Source organism: Lithobates pipiens, unplaced genomic scaffold (genome assembly GCF_037356315.1).
Source record: "Lithobates pipiens isolate NorthernLeopardFrog02 unplaced genomic scaffold, aLitPip1_a1.2 Scaffold_16, whole genome shotgun sequence".
Taxonomy (NCBI): domain Eukaryota; kingdom Metazoa; phylum Chordata; class Amphibia; order Anura; family Ranidae; genus Lithobates; species Lithobates pipiens.
Window position 1 is genome coordinate 436,662,809 of NW_027507748.1, and position 22,376 is coordinate 436,685,184.

General features: G+C 40.7%; 1 protein-coding gene across 4 annotated transcripts in view; it reads left to right on the plus strand.

The window, feature by feature from the left end:
• MAP4K4 (mitogen-activated protein kinase kinase kinase kinase 4) overlaps window positions 1-20,914 on the plus strand; it is a 271,290-nt gene extending 250,376 nt beyond the window's left edge. For all 4 annotated transcript variants that reach the window (XM_077482654.1, XM_077482655.1, XM_077482656.1 and 1 more), the window contains 7 exons: window positions 1,841-1,984; window positions 2,213-2,347; window positions 4,444-4,544; window positions 6,059-6,208; window positions 16,282-16,441; window positions 16,615-16,754; window positions 17,613-20,914. In XM_077482654.1, the coding sequence (XP_077338780.1) occupies window positions 1,841-1,984; window positions 2,213-2,347; window positions 4,444-4,544; window positions 6,059-6,208; window positions 16,282-16,441; window positions 16,615-16,754; window positions 17,613-17,696 (914 nt within the window). In that variant the 3' untranslated portion in view covers window positions 17,697-20,914. The remainder of the gene's footprint in view (window positions 1-1,840; window positions 1,985-2,212; window positions 2,348-4,443; window positions 4,545-6,058; window positions 6,209-16,281; window positions 16,442-16,614; window positions 16,755-17,612) is intronic.
• Window positions 20,915-22,376: the final 1,462 nt, after the last annotated feature.

Sequence of the window (22,376 nt, forward strand, 5' to 3'; positions counted from 1 at the left end):
ATTAACTTAATAAAACACTCCATACACCTGCACAGAAAAAATTGCTACGCAAAAACGGTATTGTTCATTTTTTATTCCAAAAAAGGATTAGACTGCATAGAATTGTATAACGTATGCATATCGACTATGTGCTGAAATTATTTGAATACTTTTTTGGTTGATGTCACCCGTGTTATCTTGGCTAAATTCAATTGGACCGAATTAAATACGGTAATATATTTAAAGGGGTTGTAAACCTTCATGTTTTTTTACCTTAATGCATTCTATCACCTGGCAGTGGCCTGCCCCACAGACCCCACCCCCACCCTCCTTTTACTTACCTGAGGCCTGGAACTTGACCCGACGGGGACATGCTGTCTCTCTGCCTGGGGTTCTCGGCTCTTGATTAGATAGATTGAAAGCAGTGCAGCCATTGGCTCCCGCTGCTATCCATCAAATCCAATGATGGGGGCGGGGCTAAGTCATACGTTCGGCAGCTATGGATGCCGAATGCTGGACTTGGGAGCATGCCCACAAGGTAACCCCCTCAGGAGAGTGCTTCTAGGGGGGGTCATCTGATGGGGGGAGCCACTGGGGGACCCCAGAAGAGCAGGTTTGGTGCCACTCTGTGCAAAACGAGCTGCACAGTGGTGGTAAGTATGATATGTTTGTTAATTAAAACAAAAAAAGAAAACAAACCCTTACATTCACTTTAAGCAAGCCTTTTGCTCTACTACATTAGAGGAATATAGATTAAAAAAAATTCATATAAATACTATTTCAGCTGTTGGTCTAGTACATCTAGCACTCCCCTCCTCCCAGATGACAATCCAGCTGTCAAGAGCTTTGTTGCTCCTCCATAGAATGGAAACACCCTAAAGCCCTGGTACACATGGACTGAAAGTTGGCTGGTTCAGCAGAAGTTTGTCTAATTACCAATTTCTCTCAAATGGTCATACTGGAAAACCAACATTCGATTTATATCTTGTCGCCAATGGCTGTAGAGAAGGGAGAATGAGGAGTTTTCCCTGTCAGAATACGGTAACTCCTAGTTGTGTTGATGCAGAGATCTGTCCATTTTTTTTCTTTTGTTCAACCTGCTGATTGAATGAAAAGAAAAAACTATACCCAGCTTAAGAACGGAAGTGTGTTCGGATCACAACGTGAAAATGAAAGTAAATAAAAAAAAATGCTTAAACAACAAATGCAGCCACCGCATTTTTAAGGCCTGGTAAGCTGCAATGTCTTTACTGTTATTTTTTTTTTTTTTTTTTTTTTTTTTTTAAGCAACATCTTTCTCGTAAAGGAAAGCACTGCACTGCCTCACACCTGATGCATCCCTGATTAGTGGGCTCAGTGAAAAAGGCAGGGTGTTGCCCTGAGTACAGTAACCCATAGGTGGTCAATGAGCATAAATCAATAGTGGCTGAAAATAATTTTAAATGATTTGCCAGGAACAGTAGCTAACATATGTATTTTAACTTTGACTCCTCTTAATGAGAGGTATAAATGTGAACAATCTTTGCATCCTTGTTATGGAAATGGCACTGCATATAGTTTATACCTAGAGATAATCTGAAATGTAATTCAATTCAGTTTGGGCAAATCGTCGTCTTTTAACCTTCACTGGAAATATTCAACTTGAAAGTCCTAATTTTTTTCCCCAAATATAATATTTGGGGAAAAAGCAACAGCTTTTCAATGACCTCAGATTATAGAATTTTGTTCATTGACATTTTATTTTTTGGTTCTTTATAAGAAAGCTTTTAGTATTCTGGTTTATTTTGTTGGCAGTGTTTGCGCCATCATAATTATTGCATGTGATAGTTTTAAGCTTATTTTTTCCGATTATCATCCATAGGGGTTAACTTGTTGGTGGGTACTGAAAGTGGATTGATGCTGTTGGACAGGAGTGGTCAGGGAAAAGTGTACCCCCTCATCAACAGAAGACGATTCCAGCAGATGGATGTCCTTGAAGGCCTCAATGTCTTGGTGACTATATCAGGTAATGTACGACATGAAAGCCTGATATTTTTATTTGCTAATGATCATTATAAATATAATTTAATCATTTATGGCTGTATTTTGTGAATAATTCAGTAGCTTTAATGTGTATGGGAGTTGTCATCCCCTTTTTTAAGGGTGCATGCTCTTGGGTTTATGCATCCATAATTTCATTTTCTGTTTTGAGGGACAAGTCTTTTCTTGATTGTGTATATCTGTGAATTTCCAGGAAAGAAGAACAAACTCAGAGTGTACTACTTATCATGGCTGAGAAACAAAATCCTTCGTAATGACCCAGAGGTGGAGAAGAAGCAAGGGTGGACAACTGTAGGGGATCTGGAGGGATGTGTGCACTATAAAGTTGGTGGGTATCTAACGCTTAATCTTCCCTAATACATTTACCAGTGTGACTGTTTTATTGTCAAGAGGTAGCAGATAGTTTGTGTGGAAAACCAGAGATTACTGCTGTAATAAGTGCACACACACACCCTCACTCGCCTTCCCCAGGTACCGGTAATAGTCATGTAGAATTGAGTAGCAGCAGCTGTAACTAGAGCCTCCTAAGAAGGGATGGCTTTAATGCTCAAATTGGTAATTTTCTTGGTGACATGTATTTGTGTGTTCAAATCACAATACAATTACTATCAAATTGTAGCACTATCTAATGATCTGTCATAGTTATAGATTTAGCACAGCCTAGTTTAGTCATTTTACCATTTGTTGTTTCCCTTTGACCCATAAATATAGTTTAGTGATAATAAACTGATTAAAACAGTTATGGAATACTTTAAAAGGGTCTATTTATAAAGAATCTAATGTTCTTAAAGTGAACTCTGTACAACCACTTTTACCTACAGGTAAACCTATAATAAGGCTTACCTGTAGGTGCTGTGAATTTCTCCTAAACTTGCAAAGTTTAGAAGATATTCACTGTATCTACATGTGTTAATGTCATCAGCACATGTGCACTGAAGAAACAGCTCGCTCGTGCCATTTCTTCAGCTGCTGTACCGTTACTGGTGGGAGTGTCATCGTGGCTCCAGGCAATTTACAGAGCCGGAGTTCACAAACCCAGAAGTAACTCCAGGATGACAGCGGTGTGCCAGGACTGCTGTAACAGCATCGTTCTAAGTTAAGTATTTCATAATGAGCTAGTATGCGATGCATGCTAGCTCATTATGCCTTTTTGTTTTTTGCTGTTTTTTAATCTGGGTTTACCACAATAGTAGAAATAAACCCTCAGCGTTTTTTAAACATACTATATTGAACACAATAAAATAAACCTTCCACTGGTAAACAATTTAAAATTCCTACCTCAGCAGTTGTAATTTACAACTTTCACTGCTGCAGCATCATGTTTCTCAGTGCTACTTCCCTGAACTTCCAGTCTTCACAGGAAAGACTTAGCGGTGCACAGTGCAATCTTGAGTCAATTTGGAAGGTTGGAGGACCACCCAGGGGGTGTGCCTTGCCATCCTAGGCTATAGGGCCACACAGTGCAGAGAGAGGCAACTCTAGTCCCTGCATGCAGAGGTTGCTCCATATGAAGGTTGACACCTTGAAATGGGAAACCTGGGGCATCGGTCCTGGAACCAGCTTAAGGCGTATCTATGTTCAAAGTTTTTAAAATTATATATTCATTTTCACATTGTATTTCAATAATTTTTAGCCTTCTCCTAGTAATCTAAATGATCTTAAAGTTTGTGAACTTACGTTGTGAAGAGCCTCACAATTTTCTTGAATCCTGTAACAAGCATTCACTATGCCCTGTATTTAGACACTGCTGTGAAACATTTCACTGAGCCGGTGTCTTGTCGAATGCTGTCCCCCATCGGATAGTATCCACCCTGTACTGCGCTTGCACAGTACAGAGGACAAGGAGAAGCTAAAGGTCTCCGAAGATGAATGGCAACTGCGCACTGAGTCCAGGTTCAAGCCCCACCATCTAAGTGGACAAATAGTCAGAATAAAAATTTGCTGAGCGAAGCAAGCCCATGAGGGGCCCTGTTACTAAGTGCTGTTTTACATCATCTCCCATATGTCCACTTGTATGGTGGAGCTTGAACCTGGCCTTTTATTCACATCCTTTTTTTTAATATATATTTTGCACTTTATAGTTAGGGGTGTACACATACATTGATTTGTTTAGTGCCACTTTTTCCATTTTATTTGTAAGGAATATTGATTGCACAATACATGTGTAAGACAGATGTGTTGAGGACCCACTCCTGTTCAAGGGATAGTGGTTTAGTTTGATGTAGATGGCCCGGTTTTACACCTTTTGCAAACCAGTCTTTTCTGTTATTTTACCCATACTTCCTCCTTTTTCTGTTCTATTGTAGATGAATATAAAAGATCGTATGCATGTGCTTCTGTAACAAGATTTCTGAAAAATCGTATGTTTCTATAATGATGCTTATATGTTATCTATCATGTTTTATTTTTCTTACTGTTTTTTAGTAAAATATGAGCGCATCAAGTTTTTGGTAATTGCTTTAAAAAGTTCAGTGGAAGTCTATGCCTGGGCACCAAAGCCATACCACAAGTTTATGGCCTTTAAGGTCAGTAATTTGACTTCAACTTGTTATGTAGTCTGATATATAGAAAGTCTTTTTTTCCCCCCTTATGTAGTGCCAGTGTGTGAAAAATCCACCAGAAAATCTTTGACCATCTCTACCCAACTTACTGGCAAGGTGATTTGACTTCTGGCTTTATAAATCTCTTGGTCATCCAGTGGTGAGATATTCCTGCCAGAATTCCAGGATTTCGGCCATTTCAGAGCCCAGCAATGGTGTCCCTATTCTACGTGTATGCACAATACTTAATTTACAAACAAAAAAGTTAAGTTTTGTCTCTGGAGCATGCCACTTTGATTGTGTTTAGATGGCTACATTATAGTAGTGGCTGTGTTTCCTCATTAGTAGACCTCCCCCCACCTAATAAACCTTCCCAGTTAACAATAAAGATTATGCCAGGGGTTACTGCTAATCAATGGTATTTTGGTCAATATCTTCAACCCTGATTTATCTAGATCAAGGAATCAAAATTTTAACCAGCCCTTAGGACGTGCCCACGTGTGCTCGGGTGGAAGTGGTTATACCAAGACCATGTATGCAGCCATGATCCTGGTATAAAAATATGCATCCCACAATGGGCTTTACTGTAAAAATAGTCCCAAGTGGCTCTACAATACTTTTTATAGGTAATGCCAACAAAACTGTGCTGTCTGCTGCAGTTCCCGGGGCTTTCCTGTTCTACTGGGGAGCCCAGGACTGCCATACACAGTCTGGCCTGCTGCAGACAGAGGAGAAGGAGGAACAGGTGTTCCTCCCCTTCCTTTGTTCCTCTGTGATAAATGATCCCGGAAGTGACAAGGCTTTCCATGCTTTTGGTTTGTTTACTAGCCGGAACAGCCTGTGAAAGCATCTGATCAAACCGATCTCTGATAGACTGGATGGTTTTGAGGGCAGAGGAGAGATCAGAGGTCTTAAAGACCCCTGATTTCTCAATAAAGTGTATTGTCACCGCCCTTGCTATCAAAAGAGATGTTTATCTCTTGTGACAGAAATAACGTTTTTAAATGAATAAAATGAAAAATTAAATCACCCTGCCCCCTTTTGCTCACCCATCAGTGCAAACATGCATGTTAGGTCTCACATGAATATGTAAACAGTGAGGTATTGCTGCAAACATCAGAGTGAGCCCATATTGAGAAACTTTTTTTTTTTCTCTCTGTATAGTTTTATAGAAAATAGTTTTTCTAATAAAATTTATTCAAAGCCTCGATTGTTTCAAAAATGTCCTACAAAAGAATAGTGCCACACTGTAAGGTCCCTTTAACACAGATGTCATCGGTTCCTTCACGTTTTTTTACCAAGACTACTCAATCGAGTTATCACTTTACTTCATAACATCAGAAACATGGCTCAACCCCATCACAACTGTAAGTCCAAACAAGTCCCTTTGTTCACAAAGAGCATTAAACTTGGTTGACAATAGTTTTAAATCTTTTTTTAAAATTTTAAAATTTATTTTTTATTTTTACTACATTGTAAACTGGTGTGCTTTCTTGCAGTCGTTTGGAGATTTGGTACACAGGCCACTGTTGGTCGATTTAACAGTTGAAGAAGGACAGAGGTTGAAAGTGATCTATGGTTCCTGTGCAGGGTTTCATGCTGTGGATGTGGACTCGGGAGCAGTCTATGACATCTATCTACCAACACATGTAAGGAGTGTTATTGTATTAAGAAAATGCAACCAATTCGGTTAGTTCCACTATCACTGTTTACATGGAGCTCCGATATACCAAGAATAAAAGTAGCAATGAGAGTAGACTCCAAATGGTCTCATTCTTTTGGTAGCTATGGTACTTTATTGAGATCAGTGTTTTGTGCATCCTCATTGTGGGTCATATATAACAGGGTTCATCATTTATATAGTATTGTGGGAGAACATGGTCCCTCTAATGTTGACTGCAATTTACAGCACTGGTGAGAATATAACTATTTAACCAGCCAAAAGGATTTGTTTCCAAGGACACTGCAGGCATTTTGGAGAGTGAGTGAGTGAGTGTGTGTGGAGCAGCATGCATTTTCAGTAGACTTTTTTTGTAGGGAAGGGTATTGGAGTGAGAATAAAGGGGAAATACCTACATAGAGCCCTAGTAAAGCAGGAATTTGTAAGTAAATTAATGGTCAAAACTCTGCAGTTATAATCTTATAACAGTGCGTGGGTGATGCCTGGCATAGCCCTTAGTATAGTTTTCTAATGGAAGCCAAAACATTGCAGTGGTGGCGTACAACTTATCAAGTCTAGGAATAATACATTAGATCAGTGTGGTTTGGAAACTGTTATTTTTACATACTTGATCATGCATGCTGATCAGTATTAAATATACACACATATATGCAGTGCTCGGCATAAATGAGTACACCCCAACATATTTGTCTGAAAACATTTACTTTCCCTTCAGAATCAACATTTTCTATGGGACATTATACTACAAAATACTCCCACAAATGTAGGCTATTGATTGCAACCAAGATTTAAATTCATTCAAGACCATGTTGCAAAAATATTAATACACCCCTTAGCAGCAAAGCTAAATTTTAGACTAAATCCTAATTAACAAGAACTCAACTACAGGTGAGTTCAGTTATTCATCAAACAGGTGTCCAGTAGACAGTTGATTATAAAAGGGTGTTGCTTAACAAAAATAACTCCTGGAGGCGTAGTTTGGCAGCAAATGTAGCCAGACGCACGACTTGTGAACTCTGCCGAACATCCGTCCTTTTATCCTGATAACCGACTGTTAACACCCATCCTCGGTGGGTATATTTCCTTGGAGTGCCTGCTAAACCTCTGGGCTACAGACTCATGTGCTCCCTGCCCGCCGGATTGATGTCTTGATGTGGCTCTTCCACTCATTTGACACTGGACCATGTGGCTCAAGATGGCGGCTTGTCACAAAGACCAGCTAAGGAGAAATACAAGGAGGCGGCTCAGAAGCTGTTCTCTAAGCCCACGGCACGGAACTGCTCTGCTATGACTGGGGATATGCCAGATGATCACAGCGGTTCTCAGTCTGACACCGATGACACAGGGCCACTTGAAGATCGGGCAGTGCCATTGCTTCCATGGGACACTGTGAGTACCTCCCTTGTCATACTGACACAGCAAACAGCCATAGCCCCAGACTCTGATGGGCCAGAACCCACGCTATGTACATCTTTTCTGCAGTTACCTCATTTAACTCCTTCATCGCAGCCCTGACTTCAGAGGTTAAAGGGGTAAAAATTGAAATAACCTTCTTCCGCCAAGATATGCAAAAATTGAATAACAGCAGATCAGCTATTGAAAGGCACCTCAGTACCCTAGAGGACAATTGGGCCCCTATGCAAAGAGAATTGCATGCTCAACAACTGCTGGCAGCTAAATACTCTGCTTGGCTTGATGATTTACAGAACAGACTCCACAGAAATCATATTGGAGCCATAGGCATTCCTGAGAAGGTGGAGAAATCCTGTGCATTTTATAGCGCAATGGCTGCTGACTAAATTTGGGAAAGGCTAATTTTCACTGATGTTTGCAGTGGTGTGGGCACACCGCGTCCCCACTAGGCCCTGGCCTCCAGGCAATCCTTCTAGAGCTGTCCCGTTTAAAATGCTCAATTACAAGGACCGTGATGTCATGTTCTTTAAAGTTAGATAAATGAGGGATGCACTTGTGATGGACAACTCAACGGGCTCAGTTGACTGAGGTGAAAAAAAGGCTTTGTTCCCTGGAATTGCAGTACACCATGCTCTACCCAGCACACCTGTGAGTTGTAGCCAAAGATGAAGTCTACTTTTTTGAAAAGCCTATGCTGGCAGCGCAGTGGCTGGACAGGGAGGAATATTCCCTGCGGGAAGAGTTGGTCAGACGTCGGAGGGCAACCTGACTACTTCTAACCACTCCTTTTGAATACTAATAACAGTCTGCTATCAAGGGTTTTGTTTTGTTTTTTTGTTTTTCCATGTTGATTCTGTAAAGGCAGTTGACTTTGCACAAGTCTTTTCCATACCAGCTGTGCCTATGCATGAGGCACATGCTATGTTATTTGTTGGCTCCTCTGTGCAGGCTCTTAAACTTAGCCCCTTGGTTGCTGGTCCCTCGTGGACATTACATGCTATCGAAAAATGTTAGACCCTGTTGGTCCCTGGGTTCTTTATTTACTTATTTATTTCTTTTGCAGGAGTAAATCATTTGGTCGTGAACTATCCTATGCCTCTATTTGCTTACGCTATTATGTTGCAACCTGAACCTTATTTGTCTCCTACCCAGGCATCCCCATTCTCTACCCGCGTGTTCTGCACCCAGTTCCACTCTTGTCTTCTCCTCCTATTCCAGAGGGTTTAGTGTGCTGGTTTGTCCGAATGTTCCCTTCTCATGCTCAACTTCACTCATTGACCCACATGGTCACTATATTTTTTTCTTGTGTAACCTAGAGGTCCGTATTATAGCTAACTTCTTTGTTCCTCCTCCCTTTTCTGTAGAGCTCATTAAACTTCTGGCTAATTTCCTAGCGCATCACCCTAGTATTCCCACACTTATTGTAGGGGATTTTAATAATAATTTGGATACAGACCTTGACAAATCCTCTACTAATGCTTCACAACAAAGATCTGGGAGAGGTCCAACCTCCTTTGTTTGGCTTCTGGTGGAGCTGAGCCTAAGGGATGTATGGAGGGCAAAACGCCCACAGGTTAAATGTTATTTATGCCATTCGGCCACGCATGGCAGAATTTTCAGGATCGAACTTGGTCTAGGCAATTATGAAATAATTGAAATAATGAAATAATTATGAAAAAACTCCCCTTAGTCTCCTCTGCACGGTATCAAGTAAACTCGTGAAGAGGAGACTTAGGCCGCGTACACACGGGCGGACTATCTGACGGACTTGGTCCGCTGAAATGTGTTTCAGTGGACAATCCGCTCGTGTGTGGGCTTCAGCGGACTTTTTCAGCGGACAGTCTGGCGGACTAAGTCTTTCGGAATTTCCGTAATATTGTCCGTCCAAACTTGGTTTCAGCGGACAGTCCGCTCGTGAGTAGGCAAGTTGGACGGACTAAGTATGGCGCATGCTCAGAAAGGATTTACACGGCCGAAGGTTGCATTGCAGTGTATTGGACGTCGTATTTCTAGTCCAGGGCTCGACAAACCCCGGTCGCCAGGTCGCATTTGCGCCTAGATTTCGTGTCCTGGCGACTGGGGCAACGCTGCTGGGGTATCCTGTCTCCATTTGGACCCCGAACTCCGCCGCGCAATTCCATCGGGCCGCGCCGGCCAGTAATTGAGGCCGCGGCTTTGCGGCCTACTAAAATCTTTCGGTAGTCTGGCGCCATCTTGTGGTGGATGTAGAAATTACACCCTATTCCAATAATGATAATTCCTAATGGAGTGAAGCTCCCTGACTGTTTTTCACTGCCCGCCCATTTCCTTCCCCTAATTAAAATAATTTTTTTTACTTTTTACAAAAAAAAAAAATAATAATAATTAAATAATATATATATATATATATATATATATATATATATATATATATATATATATATATATATATATATATATATATATATATATATATATATATATATATATATATATATTATTTAATTATTATTTTTTTTTTTTATTTCTTTTGTTAACCACTTCGTGCCCGCGCTATAGACAAAAGATGTCTACAGCACGGACACCAATTGCCGGGAGGGCGTCCCTGGACATCCTCCTGTTTACTTCCCCTCTGAACGCCGCCATGGGCGCACATCGGGGAAGTTCTGTGTTGGCCGTGTCCCTTGGATACAGCAAATCACAGATCATGCTAAATGGCCAATCACAGCGGCCATTTAGCACTCAAGCGGTGTGTCCAATGAGAGGTGATCTCATATGTGGGGGGCTGGAGGCTATCTTCCCCTCACTTGTCTCCATGTCAGGCCAGGGACAGGTCCAGATCGCCGTCACGGACCTGGCTCCTAACTTTTTTAGCTGGCTCCCAGATTCCAAACAAATTTGTCAACCCCTGTTCTAGTCCCATCGTACGTGCTGTACACGTCATCGCGCAAGCTTTCAGCGGACTGTCTGTTCGTCGTGTGTGGTCAAGTCCGTTCATTCAAAAGTAGGACGGACTGTCTGTCGGATTGTCTGACGGACTTAGTTGGACGGATAGTCCGCCCGTGTGTACGCGGCCTTAGGGGAGTATTTCATCATTGCCTAGACCAAGTCCAATCCTGGAAAGTCTGACAGTTCTCCCCTGTGTGTCCAGCTTCTCACATCTGGTATAGTTAAGAGTTTGTGTTGTAAAATTAACCTATTTTTGGTTGCTGCTATTTCCTAATCCTTATCCCATTGGCAATAGCCTTACCATGTTTATTCATTTAAATCATTGGCTAGCCTTGGAATTTTCTGGGATGCACTGAAGGCCTTTCTACATGGCCAATTTATCAAAACAATTACTGCCGTTAAGACCAAGACCAGATCCTGGGAATATTCTGTACTGCAGGAAGTTGCCTTTGTTGACTCCCCTTCTGAACACACTGCAAGAGCCTAGACTGAGGCTCAACATCTAGCTAAATGTATGATTTTAACAAAGGCTGACAATAAAAAGGTTCTTTCTTCAATAGAAATATTTCAGGGAGGGGGAAAATACAGGGCATATGCTGGCTATGATGGTGAGATCACAAAGAGGATGCTCCCATATAGAAGCAATTTATAACCCCTTAAAATACCTGGTTTCCTCCCACTCTGGTATTCTTTCAACATTTTGGGATTTCTATGCTGATGTGTACTCTTCTAAAGTGTCACCAACCTAGCTGAAATTAAGTCCTTTCTCTATATTAGCCAGATTCCCCAACTCCCTGCCTCGGATAGAGAGATATTGAATGCTCCTCTCAATGATGAAGAGTCATTGGAGGATTTGGCTCTTTCCTCTCCTGGCAAATCTGGAGCAGATGGCTTTCTGGCAGAGGTTTACAGGAGATACTCTGAGATACTAGTACCACGCTTATGGGAGGTCTTTTTAGATGCTCTCAATCCTGGGAGCCTGTTCCCGTCTATGAATGAAGCCATTATTTTACTGTTAAAGCCAGGTAAAGATGCTCTCTCCCCAGACTCCTATAGGCCTATCTCGTTATTGACGACAGATGTAAAATTAGCCAGGGTCTTAGCTACCAGGCTGGCTAAAGTCATTCACAAAATTGTTCACAAAGATCAGTCGGGGTTCATTCCCTCCAGGTCTACAGCTTTAAGTATCTGTTTATTCCTTAACCTTCAATTACCTGTTGATTAACTGGGTCATAGAGCTATTCTTTCCTTAGACAGTGTCGCGTAGCCATATCTGTGGGAAGTGTTGAGGTGCTTTATATTGGGAGATATGTTTATCAACTGGGTGAAATTGCTATATGCAGCACCTACTGCTATAATACGCATCAAAGGGATCTAACAGACCCTTTTCCTCTTTTCAGGGCCATGCAGCAGGGGTGCCTGTTGTTGCTCCTGCTATTTGCATTAGCCCTGGAACCATTGGCAGACACCATAAGGTCATCCCAATTTATTACAGGCTTTAAGAGGGAAATTGGAGAGGAAAGGATTTCCCTATACGCCGATGACACTCCTTTATCTAGGGGATACAGAAACATCCCTTACCAATGCAATGTCGGTGATACAGGATTTTGGTTCTTTATCTGGATTCTCTATCAGCTGGAGCAAGTCGGTTTTTCTACCTTTGGATGACCCAACAGCTCTGTTACCAGGTGCAAAGTCCCTTAGTCTAGTTACCTCATTTAAATATTTAGGCATGCAGGTATCTGCCAACCACTCTAATAATTGTGAGGAAAATCTACTCCCCCTCTTAGAGACTTCAATTGACGTGTAATACTTGGTGTAAGCTGCCACTGTCGGTAATTGGTAGGATAAACCTAATTAAAATGGTTTGGTGTCCCCAACTGCTGTATGTCCTGCACAATTCCCTGCAGTGGATACCCCGCAGATGGTATACTCGTATTGACACTTTAATTAGGTCCCTAATTTGGAAAAAGCAAGTGGCTAGGATTTGTCTTTCCACACTGCAATACAATAATGATCAAGGCGGGGCGGCGGTACCTAAGCCTAAGCTTTATTTTTACGCCTCTCAGCTCCATCTGGGTGGCTTCAGGTTGCCAAATGAATCTGACCCGATCTGTAACTTATTGCAGTCCAAAATACTAGCCGCATCAGTCTTAGCAGGTCTGGAGGCTGGATTACCTAATCTGCCAAAGTCTGCACCCACCGTAATTCTTTTAAGGAAACTTTGGGCTATAGTTAAAAACAGTTTAGGAATTTCAGGATTTCTAAGCGAAACACCATGCTGGCACAATCTGACTTTTGCAGAAGTATATAAATTAGAAAGCTTTCAGACATTGGAGTCAGCAGGCATTCGCAACATTTCCCAGTTATATAACCATAACATACTGAAGTCCTTTGCAGACCTTCAGGCAGAATATAACCTACCCAGATAGCAATTTTATAAGTACCTTCAATTGAGACATGCTCTAGAGGCCCAGGGATGTATATCTACATTTTTATTATCAAGTCATTCCTTATTGAGGGATATTTTTTTAAGGACAGGAGAAAAATTTCCTGATCTCTGATATTTATTTTAACCCTACTGTCCTCTATGCAGGACCTGTCAACCTTACTCTGTAGGTGGGGATGGACACAGGACTTAGGGGAGATAAGTGGGGAAACTTGGGAGCTGTGCTTGCAATCTGTATATCAGGTTAATGTCCCATTGGATCCTTTAATCTGCATCTTAGGAGCTGTGGATGAAGAAATATATATGCCCCCCATCAACATAGCAGTGCTCAGACTACTATATATAGCATGTAAGTTAGTGTCTAGATTCTTGTTCTCCCCACATGTTCTCACTAGGAATAATGGGTAGAACAGGTCAACTATCTTCTAGTTGAATAACAGTTAACATATCGGCATAGAAATGCAAATTGTAAATTCCATTCTTATTTGGCAGGCCTAGTTGGAAACTCCAGGGTTAGCGCCTTCACAGCTGGTTTTGCACTGACTGTTACAAGTGTAAAGGGTATGCAAGCTTGCATTGAAGGATAACGCAGATTCTTGGGGTTGGAAATAGAGCAAGTCCTAATGTTATTGATATTTTATTATGTAAATACAATCCCTACCCGTACTCCCTGTTCAGAAAGGGCAAGTTCTTTCAGGAGAGGGTAGGTTGAAGGTCACCATATTCAAGATCTGGCCCAGTTGGCCATATGTTTTTCTGTGTTGGTTGGATGGGTTGACCCCCCCCCCACCCAACATGGATGTTTGCTACGTTTTTTTACTATTTTTTTTTTTTTTATGTTTCATGATGCTAATATACCACTTAGTGCTCATTTGTTGATCTTATAATCCTGAACCTAGTAGGTATTACTTCACTGGTTTTATGATGGTCTAATTTTTATACTGGGATATTTTCCCATCCCTTACATGGTATGTTTTTGAATTTAATGTTTTGCAGCTGATACCTCCTTTTTGTTTTTTCTTTTCACATACCCGCTGTTGTATTCATTGTAACCTGTGATGTATGGCAATTGGCGTAATGAAACATTTTTCTGATTTAAAAAAAAAAAAAAAACCCCTTCCCATTTCATGCTGTCAGCAATGGCACCACATGAAAGAGATGTCAACAAGGCTTGAGACAGAAAATTATTTCTTTACACAAGAAAGGTGAAGGCAACAAGAAGCTCAGCAAAGCTTTACTTATCAGTCAGAATACTGCAGTAAAAGTGATACAACAATGTAACAAAGATGGAACTGCAACCATCTTACAGAGATGTCCAGGCCATCCATGGAAGTTAATATCTCGACAGGGGAGTCTTCTGAAGAGAAGGGTTAAAGAAAATTGCCATGCAAGTTCACTGCCGTTAGCTAAAGAAGTAGAAAGCTAAATTAGGGGTGATTGTTTCCCATGACACAACGCAGTGTACACTGCAGAGGAATGTCATGCATGGGTGTCATCCATGAAGGAAGCTTCTCCTAAAGCCCATGTACAAAAAAGCCTGCCTAGAATTTGCCAGGTCCCACACTAAAAAAGATGACTACTGGGACTCTGTACTCTGGCGTGATGAGACAAAGATAAATGGCTTCCAAAGGGTATGGTGTCGCAAAGGTGAGGAGTAGAAAGAAAAATGCATGGTGCCTACAGTGAAACATGGTGGTGGCAGTGTCCTTCTGTGGGGCTGCATGAGTACTTCTAGTGTCGGAGAGCTGCATTTCATTGATGGTCTAATGAATTCAGATGTACTGCTCTATCTTGAAAGAGAAGTCACCTGATCTAAACCCAATCAAACACCTATGGATGATTTTAAAGAGACAAGTTGAGCATCACTCTCCACCAAGCATCCAGGCTCTATAAGAGGTCGTTCTTGAAGAATGGAAAAAGATGGGTATTGCAATATTGTTGCCAACTTGTTCATTCCATGCCATAGAAGACGTGGTGCTGTCCTTACAAATCATGGAGGTCATACAAAATACTAGACTGAAGATTTTGTAATCTAAGTTATATTATTAACCTTCCTTTCATGTAATGAGTTTAACAAATGTTCAATAAAACTCAGTTTTGTCTTGTGTTCATTGAGATATTGATTACACTCTTACTTTTCAAAGGGGTGTATTCCTTTATGCTGAGGTGTGTGTGTGTGTGTGTGTATATTATACACACACGTATATAATTCAAGGTTTTTCCCTTGACTTTACTGCCTTCTGGTTTGATTTCTTGCTATGTTTGCTTACAAAACAGAGTTGTATGGATTTTGAGAGAAGTACTCGGCAGTAGAAAACTTTTGAGAATTCCCAGCATGCTCTGCAAAAAAAAAAACTCTATAGAAAGGAAGCCTAAACAAGCACTCTAAAACCTAGTACACGTGGGCTGAATGTCGGGCGGCATCGATGGGTTAAATAAAAACCAGCCAACATTCGGCCCGTGTGTATGGCAACCGCTCCAACAGAAGCTAATGGCTGAGAGAATTGACCAGAGTATTCTAGTAGAGGGGCCGTTCCCCTGTCAGAACACAATCGAACAGCAGGGGAGATTGCTATACTAACACCGAATTGTTAGTACAGCGGCTCCGACTTGAGCTTTCAGGCTTTTTTTTTCTTATTCAACCCGCTGGGTTGAATGAAAATAAGCGCGGCATGTACTAGGCTTTAGTGTTTGTTCATTCAACAAAAGCAATGAAACGGACTAGAAAAAGCTCTCATCGCTTCCCCTCATGCTCCATACAGGGTATTTATCAAAGATTTCAGATTGGCTCAGTTTTTATTGCCTTGAGGGTATCTGTAATCATTAATTTTGCTTTGGTTGTATAATTATAAACACTGGGGGTTATTTACTAAAGGAAAATCCATTTTGCACTGCAAGTGCACTTGGTAGTGCAGTCGCTGTAGATCTGAGGGGGACATGCAAGGAAAATAAAAAATAGCATTTTAGCTTGCACATAAATGGATAATAAAATCAGCAGAGCTTCCACTCATTTTACTTCTTCCCCTTAGATTTAGAGCGACTGCACTTCCAAGTGCACTTGCAGTGCAAAGTGGATTTGCCTTTTGTAAATAACCCCCATTGTGTCTGAAAACACACACCACCTTTTAAAAATCAAGCGTACAAACAAGTAAAACTGACATGCAGATTTTATTGTAGTTTCTATATTGAACAAAGGTCTGTGTGGTCTGCAGTGTGTATGTTCAGCATTAAAGCTTGTTATTTTGTTCTAGATCCAGAGCAGTATCCAGCCGCATGCTATTATCATCCTCCCAAATACAGATGGCATGGAGTTACTAGTTTGTTACGAAGATGAAGGAGTTTATGTCAATACATATGGCAGGATCACCAAAGATGTGGTTCTTCAATGGGGAGAAATGCCTACATCAGTTGGTATGTTTCATTTAGGGTTCTGTTTGAACATGTTTTTCTTTTGCCTAAACATTTCTGCCTTTTATTTTTAGTTTTTGTTTTTTCGTAATTACAGTTTATTATTTTCTTTTTATTGCTTTGGGTGTTAATGACATTGCTTGCTATGGTTGTTCATGTTTCTTTTATGTTTACAGCATATATCCGATCTAACCAGATAATGGGATGGGGCGAGAAAGCCATTGAAATTCGATCTGTAGAAACTGGCCATCTTGATGGTGTATTTATGCATAAAAGGGCACAAAGACTAAAATTTTTGTGTGAAAGAAATGATAAGGTAAAGATGTATATCAGACAACTAGTAGCATTTGGTGGTATTTAGATAATTTAACTGTTTGTAGTTGTGTAGAGTAGAACATTTCCTTTTAGTCAATGTAGGTGTATAAACAAAATGTTCTTGTTCGTTTTTTTTGCTTGACTTCTCTGCTCTTTTGACTTGTAGTGGTAGGTTGGTTATGGTATCAGCAGTTGTCATTTCAGACTATTTAGACTGAGTTATAGTAGAATGACTGAGTTTTTTGAGTCTTGGTCTAACAGGGGCAGCTCTTCTGAGTTGTGACATTGAGATATTTTGAAGCAGGATATTATGTTTCTGTGCTCATGTGTAGACTTGGAGCACTTCTCAAACAGGTGTTCCTCCTGGTATTCAGAAAGTGGGAGAAGGCATCGGGCACAAATTCAGTGTGGACACATAGTGAGGTAAGGCACCGCTCAAAACCAACCCACTGCTTCAGATGTGGAAAGGACTGTGTATGACCTCAGCCTGTGCTGCTCCTGCTACGTCCCCTGACATTTTTCACTCTGCCTACCGGAACTTGGTCACAGAGATCACTAAGCCTGGTAGGTGGGGCAAAACGTGTCATGGGACGTGGCTGGAGCAGCGCTGCAGTGAGTTTATAACCAGCCAGATTTACATCTGAGTTGTTTTTGAGCGGTGTCTTACCCCACCCAGGATATTATGTTGCATTTGAAATGTGTATCTATGTGAACTAAAGCTGTAGTGTTGCTTTTGAACCAAGTTTCATCTGTAATTTATTATGTTTGTATAACTAATCAGTGTTTTTGTGGAATGTGTATATATCATCTTCTCAGTGCAAGAACTTTGTCTAATTCTTACCATTGTTTCATCGCTCAGGTTTTCTTTGCTTCCGTACGGTCTGGCGGAAGCAGTCAAGTATATTTCATGACCCTTGGCAGGAGTTCTCTACTGAGCTGGTAATGCGTGGAAACTGCTGATACCTCCCCTACAGTCTTCATAATCTCCGTAACTTGAAATCATTTACAACTGGAGTACAACCTGCGCACTGATGATATATTTGTTCAAGATGGAGTTTGCATTCATTTAGTGGATCTTTTTTTGTTTCTAACTTAGGGGAGAAGATGAGAAAACTTTATTGCAGCTTGCAAAAGGCAGCTGAGGCTGCAACTCTTGTGTTCGAGTGCTGTAAACATCTGAGATTTGACAGGAACAGCAAGCTTTTACTAACTTAGACACTTCCTGTTACTTAAGTTAACTTCTACATGAGAAGTGCAAAAATCAAACCACATTAAAAGCACCCTGTCACCATGAAAAATGGAGTTGTTTCTAACACGAGAGGGCAGACCAGGAGAACGTAACAAGCCTTTGTGATAATGCACAGCCAGGCTTACTAATATTTCAGTTATTTAATTTAGTGTTTTTTTGTTTTGTTTTTTAATTTTGTTTATGTTGAATCTGACAAAGGAAAGTTCATATAATAAAATGTATTTATAAAATGTGAAGGGCAGCAGCTAATGTTTTTATTTTTCACCTGCACAAAGTTTTGGGCCAATGTTGTGCATTGCTGAACTTTGCCTAAGTCCATGCAAATCATTCTTTTTGACTTGTATATCCCTACAGAATGTGTCACAGTATTAGCGCCGCCTCATCCTTCTGCCTTCTTTTTTTTATTTTTATTTTTATTTTTTTATATTATTTCCTAGATATCTGCAGTTAATGTGCACGCAGTGAATCAACCTAAACTTGTACTGTAGAAAGGGAACAAAACAGGGTTGCGGAGTTGGATGTTACAGGCAAATTCCAATCAGCTTATCATTTCTCCTACCTCATTTTGGCCGATGCACAAACCCCTTTGGTGCCATGACACCTGCAGCGTCTTTGCAGACATCCTGGACACTCAAGGGCTTTACAAAGCGGTTGTCTCATTTAACTTTATAACGTGAATGTGTAATTGAATACCAAATTTGTGCCAGAATGAACTCTTTGGCTAAGTATGTCCAAGTTGACACATTGGCACAAAATTTCTCCATGGCAGTGACAATACACGGATTAGGTCCATTTGGGTTTCATAGGGATTTTTTTTTCCAGTTTAAGTGCACTCTCCGTTTCACATTTATGCGTTTGATCAAAGACAGTAAGGTTTCACTTTTTGTGAAATGCAGATATAGCATCACAGGAGGTCGGTGTTTTAGGCTAGTTCTCTGAATTGTATAATGTAGGACAGTAGAAGGGACACGGGAGGGGTGGGCTTGTTCATGAAGGGGAGCGACATATTCCTTTTGTAAGAATGCAATGCACTAAAACAATTCTACGAATGTAGTTAACAATGCTTATTCATAACTGACATGCTGTTCCTGTGTTTAGATGTGAGATTCCCAGTTCAGAATTTTTTATTGAAAATATAAAAGTCGGCTTTATTTTCTGAGCGTTTTGACATTTGTAGTAAATGTCTGGACAGGAATAACTTGTTCAGTGGCTAACCATTCTTTACACAAGGTTCCTGGAGTGTACAGTGGTGGTTGATGTAGCAATGCACAGTGTCATTATCATTCAACCTTTTTAAAAGACTTTTTTTTGTTTTGTTTTTTCTTTTCTTTTTTTCCCGGTGTGGGGTACATTGTTGACAGCTGCCTTAAGCTGTTCATTTGTGAACAGTTTCTCTTTCTAATATAGTCTTCTCTTCATTTGTTTCTGCCATTGTATGAAACATTTTTTTTTTTTTTTTATTCTTTTACTTTTGCTCTCGCGTGTGCAGTCTGGGTAATGAGCCAGCTTGCATCCATGCTGGTTCTTACTTAAGAAATTATATCAACATGAGCTGGGCAGATGAAAGGACTTTTCCTAATGGAAAAGTTTGCATGGTGTGAGCATTAATCTGCAGCCACCTCTTACATACATACTCATTTCCATGACATGGAAGCCTTATAACTAATGGCAGAAACATATGTTTAAACCTTTTTTTTTTTTCCTTTCCCAGTAGTACTGAAAAGTGATTCTAATGTGTACATTTAGTTCAATTTTTGTTGTAAAGGGCAGTGGACACTTAAAGTAAGTTTTAAGCATTCTGAGTGTAGTCTTAAATAATGAGTACTAACCTTGGGTTCTGTTTGGCACTTTGGCTTGTGGGAGTTCATTTAATGGGTCTGTAGGGCTGTGTTCATGGGTTTTCAACATTGTGCCTGCCTCTGATTGCTTGTGTTCTTTGACCCTCCAGGGCATAAACTGCTGGTGTCTACCACAGAGACACTTGCATGGATGACAATACTCAGACTCTGCTCACTGAGACAAGTGCAACATAAATACTGTAATCCCAATGATGTCAGTAATCACATGATTTTATCAAGCAGGAAAATCATCTATGTTGGCACTCATGTAGAGCCTGTGCAGTAGTCACAAAGCACAAGGATGGCACAGTTGGGGATTCTTGTGAGTGCATTTTCAACACCCCAATGGTCATGTAATTCAGCATTTTTGTTGCTGATGTTAAACCAGTCCTGCACTTAAATAATGATTAAGCCAATTGCCCAGAAAAGACTACGCTACAGAAACGTCTTTGGTTAGAACTGCTGGATGTTCATATATAATATGTTTTAACAAATTGCTCTGGAGTCCCCAAACACTGGTGTCTTCACTGTTTCTTTTTTCTTCCAGAAAACATTATGTCCTGCAATTTTGTCATTTTAAAACCAGTATTAACAGCAAAAACCACTATGTGATGATCATGGACAATATCTTTAATATCAGAAAGCAGAATACAGTTGCTCCTCGGTTTAGTTAATGCATAAGAAATAATATTCTTGTATGAATTACTGAAACTGTATGACTGCAGTGTTGCTTCCCTTTTTCTGTTTTATGCACATGTTACATTGGAGAAAATGTTTACATTTTTGTTAAACTAATGTGCATCACCTATTTATGTTTTTTTAAGTGAATTTTTGCATAATTTTAGTAATTCACATTTTGTGACCTATAACCTCAAACTTTTCTGATTAATAATAGTGCGAAAAGATAACCGTGACAAACTGCATACAATTACTAATTGTTGAACTGCAAAGCAGACTGGTGTCAAGTAAACATTCTCAGACATTTTGCAGTGCTATCTAACTTATGTCTACTGTGTTTCATGGAAATTCCTATTTTCCCCATTTTTTCCTTAAATAAAATAAAAATTACACCTATGGTTACGTGGACTAATTTTTTTTTATTATTGGAACAACATTATAATTGCCTTTTTTTTTTTTTATATATATATTAGTTTTGTAGGTTTAAAGAGGAAGTAAACCCTTTCAAACCACTTTGACCTACAGGTAAGCCTAGATTAAGGCTTACCTGTAGGTCCAAGCAATATCTCCTAAACCTATATGGTTTAGGAGATATTTGCCCGAAAATGGGCACCGCTGTCTACGGCGCATGCGCCGTAGACAGCGGCGCGCAGGCGCACTAAATGCGGCAAGTCCAGGAATGGATCTGCCTAATTTGTCGACTCCCGTGCGCATGCGCGGGAGTGACGTCATCGCGGCTTCGCCGAATGGCAGCGGCGGAGCTGCGAGACGCGACTCCCGTGCGCATGCGCGGGAGTGACGTCATCGCGGCTTCGCCGCTGTGATTCGTCGGAGCTGCGAGACGCCACCAGCAAGATGGATGCGGCGGACTACAGGGGACAGCGGCGACTTGGCTGGCTCCTGTGTCAGGTAAGTGACACATAATGAGCTACTATGCGATGCATAGTAGTCCATTATGCTTTACCTTTGCAGGGAAAAAAAAGAGGAAGTAAACCCATTAGGGTTTACTTCCTCTTTAATGCTATTGTAAATTTTGATGGTTTGAGAATGTTCACTACTTCTAACCACTAGAGGGTGGTGCATTTATAACATATACTGCACTCTCGTTAGAATTGGAATATCTTTTCAGACATGATCACACACTACACATTTACTGCGTGGTGTTCATGCACCATCATTTTAGAATTCTCCACACAAATATATTGACGGTGTAATGTACACAATCAATGAATAACCTAATAGATCACAAATATAAAGTGCTGTTGCCTGGGGACTGAAAAAAGTGTCCATCAATGAGTGATTCTACTTCTTCATGGAAAAACTGAGTAATCTCATTGTGCAAATGGAAAATGTCAACAGGGTTTGTTTTTTGTTTTGTTTTTTGTTTTTTTTTAACAATATTTTCCCAAGTCATCCTCCAGGATGGTTACATGAGAGAGATGGGCTCCACCTCCTGCAGGAAACACAAGCACATACAAGTTTAAAAAAAGGCCTCCGTAGGCTGGCACTTCAGTTCTTGTGTTTCCTGCGTCCTGCAAACACCAGCACTCGAGGGGGACATACATCCCCAGTTTTTTGGGGGTTTTTTTTGTTTTTTTTTAGACCGCTTTTATTTAGCACAGGCATCTCTGGATATTTCATTTACTCCCCCCTGTGCTCAAGCTGACAAGGCAGTCAGTCACAGTTATACATTGGAAGGGAAGGAGGACTCGGGGAGTACAGGAACTTCCACAAACTCCAACCGAAACAGACCCCCCCCCCCCCCCCCCGAACACCCTTACACCAGAAGATGAGGGCGACGAGAGGAGGGGGGGTTCTATCTTTTTCACCATCCTTTTGACTAAGCAGAGGATGAAGG